Below are 5,663 nucleotides of genomic sequence, written 5' to 3'. Positions count from 1 at the left end.
TTCTCTATTGATCATGCTTGTGAACTCATCAATGCTGGTGTCAATTGATTGATTTTCATTTGTTGTCTCTGCGGGGGTCTCGATAACGACAGCTACATCTTCCTCATCGTCACATGCAGCTGGTTCTTTATTACCATGAGATACTGCATTAACAGCAAATAAGCCATCTAAAAAATTCGATGTCGGCATCGGTTTGTCGCCGTATATCACCTTATACAAGACTTCTTTTTCAGCAACAGTGCAGGCGTATAGAACGATAGATATAAGCGGTGACTATATTTTATGATGCGAGTATTATTACGACACGTCGTACGGCTGGCAGCTAATGCTGCCCACGAGATTTAAGTCCCGTAGTGAAGTGGAGTTGCTGCAAATGACATATAAGGATTTTATTACCTAGTCTTTTTTAATGTTTAAGTTTTGAATCACACTATTTTCATCTTCCCTTTTTCTAGAAGATCGTTTTTCCGGCGTATCTTATTTGTCAGACATTACGTACACAACCACACACAGAAAGAAGTATACACAGAGGCACATTGCTCCTTATTATAGTATATATTAAATACCTCGGCTTACAACTAAGTGTCCACAAGGGCCTACATTATCTAGCTACATGCAATGCATCGTACCAACCTCCCAGCACGTGACTATATGTTTGCAGATACACGTACTTCTATTTGCAAATTCCTGCACAGCGCTATCTTATGGCATCATTATCATATTTGAAATTATATACCTAACTAGAACTAGAATAAACGTTACCTATAGAGTCTAATTGTTAATTATTAATTTAACACAAAGTGAAATGATTATCCAACAAACACATCCTTTTTTGAAAACAGGACGATTCTATAAATGGCTAGCGACATCTGGCAACTGTTGACTGGCAGTAATACGTACACAGCGAGAAACGCACACGGGTTTGTCTCATGTTTGACGTGAGTGCGACCCGAACAGTTGGGGGGAGGGGGTTATGACAGGAATAATCCTTCATCCACAAGGAGCTAAAAAGGGATAAATGGATGTTGAATAGGTGATGTGTGTGTGTGCGCGCGCGTGTGTGTATTTACCTAGTGTGTGTGTGTGTGTGTGTGTGTGTGTGTGTGTGTGTGTGTGTGTGTGTGTGTGTGTGTGTGTGTGTGTATGTGTGCATTTTGACTCGGGCAACCCCCTTATATACACATATACAAATATGGGAAATGAACAATTGAATACATTTTTAAGTCTCGAGCTGCAAAAGAAGTATATACAGCGAGTCGCTACCTAAATGGTAACTTAGGTATTTTCTTTCTTAAAAAAATGCGTAAGTTCATGTCCGCCTCTTCTCTGCCACTGTCGTCACTAATGGGAGCGGTCGTCAAGTTGCCAGCGATCGCCAGTCAACATATTTCACCACAAAACATTAGAAAACCTCCTTTGATAATTTAATTACTTCTTGTAGACAAGCTCTACCGAGAGATGTTTTGGAAATAAGTTATTAAAGTTTGTAAAAACAAATAGCACCAACGTGATTTCAATCACGTCTTACAGTTAATTTACTTGAACGAATCTTTCTCATTTTATAAATAAATTGTCATGCATGGGTTTACTTACTATTACTTATAGAAAAGTGAAGTGGCAAATGTCCGAAATCATGCATAGCACAACACACCGAGATCGCATAAATACACATGGAATTAAGCCATCAGACAGTAATAGGCACCTTGGCAAGACTAGGCACGAGCAGAGAAAAGGTGGGGCTGCTTCTTACTTACCCGTAGAGTATTACAACAACAGAGTTAATAGATGTCGAATAACTGGCAAGGTCAGACTAGGTTATACAAAATACAAAAAACTAAAAAGAATTGTAGTGAGATTGTTTTCCTTAGATTTTATCTAATAATGCGCCAGTATTTAATTCGACCTTGGATATCTTCTGTTGAAATGTTGACAATCTTGTAGCACATAATATCACATTGGCAACAGTAATTTCCTTGCTCCAAGGGTGGACGGCTCGGGGGCATGTTGGAGGTACTTCCGGAATGTCTTTCCATTGTGCAACAGGCCACTAACAAGATCTTGTCTTTTTTGCTGAACTCACTCCCAGGGTCGACCTTAGGAGCTGCGAGGCCTGTTCGGGTTTTTTATTTATTTATCTATTTATTTGTCTATTCGTTTTTGCTGGGCGGCAAGTTCACAGACCTTGCCTGTACACATGAGTATATATTTGCAACCCTTTTGTATAACATGAAAATATGATTATTCTTAATAGCTCCATGTAACGCTATTTACCAAATTTTAATTTACTAGAAAATAGTGACCAGGAATGCCGACCAAGTTATGAAAAAATACACCAGAGCATATATATTAAACTATAAAAACATAAATATCTGTTATTTGAATATGGTGACAATAAAACAAGATTCTGAAAACAAAAATTTGCAAATATATCGCTCCCATCCAGTCGCGTTCGGCAGCCTACGTGAGAAATCCGGCCCTGATTATCGCATACTGATTTCACTAGTATTTTCCCTAATAGTCACTGCATTTACTGCATATGAAAATTAAGGCTAAAATAAAATTTGGAGGATCCGGGCATCAGCCCCCAGGACCTAAAAGAATGACGAAACTTATAATTGAATGATTAGATAACACTTACAGTATGTGTGGTTTGCGGGGCCCCCTCAGGCGCGGGGCCCAACTGGGAGCAATCGGTCCGGCCGGTAGAATGACAACCCTGCTCACTCCTCGGCACTTCTAAACAGTGAATGCTATATTTCACTCAGTGGATTCAGAAATTTGAGAAAGAGCGAACCTACTAACAATGCTGTAAATCTCTGTTATCAATGTAGTTACCATTGTAGTATCATACGAAAGAAAAATGTATACATACTACGTCCTCAGCTGAATAAAATCGAATGACATTAATTGTAATAAATTCTGTAGAGCACGTCACCGATTTAAAAGCCTACAAATTGCTGGTATCTGGGGAAGTATTTGTATAAGTTCTAATTCTAAAAGTATTCCCACAATTTCGCCTGTCCCAATCCGTTCGCGCCTTACCTTCGCTTGTGAAATTTCCCATAACTGTACTTCTGTGACTTGGAGTATTATTTTACAATTTACAGTTCTCTGTAATTTACAGTTCTCTGTAATTGAATGATTAGATAACACTTACAGTATGTGTGGTTTGCGGGGCCCCCTCAGGCGCGGGGCCCAACTGGGAGCAATCGGTCCGGCCGGTAGAATGACAACCCTGCTCACTCCTCGGCACTTCTAAACAGTGAATGCTATATTTCACTCAGTGGATTCAGAAATTTGAGAAAGAGCGAACCTACTAACAATGTTGCAAATCTCTGTTATCAATGTAGTTACCATTGTAGTATCATACGAAAGAAAAATGTATACATACTACGTCCTCAGCTGAATAAAATCGAATGACATTAATTGTAATAAATTCTGTAGAGCACGTCACCGATTTAAAAGCCTACAAATTGCTGGTATCTGGGGAAGTATTTGTATAAGTTCTAATTCTAAAAGTATTCCCACAATTTCGCCTCTGTCCCAATCCGTTCGCGCCTTACCTTCGCTTGTGAAATTTCTGTGACTTGGAGTATTATTTTACAATTTACAGTTCTCTGTACAAAGACTAATTTTTCAGTAGGTGTTGATGCCTTGTATTTGAATAAAGCCGATAATATTGTTTTCTTTTAAACAAAAACACAATCTGAAGTAGTCCAGTTGCCTTTGTTGATATTTGTCTTGCCTCTAGCATCATGCCCACCTCAACGGAGTACATCATGATGCTGTAATTGGTAATCTTATTGTATTCAAAGTAATAGTAGCATTAGTTGGGGGTGGGTTATATTTAATTCATAATGTTAACAGGAAAATAGAATCTCAATTCACAGTGATATTGTTACCATAGCTAATTATTCATAAAATTAAACCACATCAGGTACACATCGCTTATCTACTCGTGCCTATCAGCATTACTGTAGGCCTATCCGTGGCTCCGTCCATCCTATGCACAAGCAGAATAATAATTCTCATTTTCTGTGTCTCCGCAGGTCAGCAAGAATCGAACGAGCAATCCTGGATTTCCTCTCCGCCGACGAGGTCCTGTCAGAGGTCGACTCCGAGCTTTGCTTCAGAATCCTGACATCACAGTTCCCGGCATCTTGTTCGACGATGACGACGATTAGGCTAGAGTAGTCGAAAAATCGAACGGAAGGAGGAATGAAAAGTGGAGGGAAAAAAGAGAAAGAAGCTACGAATTGACGTTGAATATTATGCAGGAAGATAAAATATTTAAATAAATATGCAAAGGGAAAACATAATAGGAACTGAAAGGGGAATAGAATAGAGATAACGTGAAGGACAATGTTTGGAGAAGAGATCTGGTTTGTGTTGGGTGGGCTGTAACATAAAGTAAACAAAACTGATTTCTGAATCAATTGACCAAAACAAGAGATTATGGAGAAACAGGAGGGGCGAAATGTAAATCATATCACTGGTGCTTTACTCATTAGTAAAACAAAATCTATGGTATTACAGGTCGCTATGCAAGAGGATCGTTTTTGGGGTGCATGGTATTTCCGCCCGTTTTACATGTAGAAAAATGTCTTAGCCTCGTGAAGGCGTTATCACAATGGGCTATTTCCCTCCGATTGTTGGACCATATTTGCAGCCTGCAGATTCAGGGAAGGAATCTGATATGCTGGAGGAAAAAGAAAATGATAATGACAATCTATGTAAATTATTGAGAAAACAAAATAGTTTGCCATACTGATTTTACGGCGGAAAATGTTATGGAAGTGCGCGGTACCGCCGATTAATTGGAGGTTGGGGGGAAACAAGCCCAGTGTGATAATATCTGAACAGACTAAACTCTGAATTACTTGACCTCCTCTCTAGACGTCAAGCAGCTTGATCAAAATGTCACTCAATCAATTGTTACCAAGATTTTTTCTTTCCGGAACCTCTTTGCAACCGTCCACGGTCCCCAGACTATACCGTAGGTCTCCTTAGGAAGAAATATTGGAGTGCTGATTGTGTTGCGTGAATGTGGGTCTGTTTCTATGTTATCGGAGAGTAAGAAAACAATCACTGTTTATCATTTCTTCTCGTGTGAAAAGTAATGAAAAAACAGTGGATGTACTCGTACATGACGTATTTAGGAATTAGTTCAGCTAAGAAAACAAACCGTAAACTTTAAATAGAGAAAAAAATGACTGCATACAAAGAGTAGAGTGGCAACCGAGAATGAAAAATGCGATGGAGCAGCAACGTGCTGTCAATGCAATGAGTCGGTTCCGAGCAACGACGAGGTATGCTGTGATTTCTTCAACGAATGTTACCATAACAAGAATGCTCAGGAGTACCATCTAAATTTCAAAGATAAATACATTATAGCAAATATATATATATATATATATATATATATATATATATATATATATATATATATAAATATATATATATATATATATATATATATATATATCAAACAATTGGTATGAAGCGAGTAAACCTCATTTTGAATAGGTTATAATTGACTCATGAAACTTATTTTTCAAAACCTGAATCACTTGGAACAAGATCTAAATTGCAAGTATCTTATTACATTCTAAGTTAACAGATGAATGAAAATATGAAAGGTAAAAACAAAAAATTTGGGGGCG

At 38.2% G+C, this 5,663-nt stretch overlaps 1 protein-coding gene across 3 annotated transcripts in view; it reads left to right on the top strand.

Annotated features, from left to right (window-relative positions):
* The window catches only part of LOC143018428 (uncharacterized), a 40,882-nt gene extending 35,474 nt beyond the window's left edge, over nucleotides 1-5,408 (top strand). For all 3 annotated transcript variants that reach the window (XM_076173789.1, XM_076173788.1, XM_076173787.1), the window contains exon 4: nucleotides 4,050-5,408. In XM_076173789.1, coding sequence (XP_076029904.1) covers nucleotides 4,050-4,184 — 135 coding nt within the window. In that variant the 3' untranslated portion in view covers nucleotides 4,185-5,408. The remainder of the gene's footprint in view (nucleotides 1-4,049) is intronic.
* The last annotated feature ends 255 nt before the right edge of the window (nucleotides 5,409-5,663 follow it).

The sequence above is a fragment of the Oratosquilla oratoria genome, chromosome 34 (genome assembly GCF_046742065.1).
Source record: "Oratosquilla oratoria isolate Oo_2021 chromosome 34, ASM4674206v1, whole genome shotgun sequence".
Taxonomy (NCBI): Eukaryota; Metazoa; Arthropoda; class Malacostraca; order Stomatopoda; family Squillidae; genus Oratosquilla; species Oratosquilla oratoria.
This window is presented reverse-complemented; position numbering and strand designations above follow the sequence as displayed.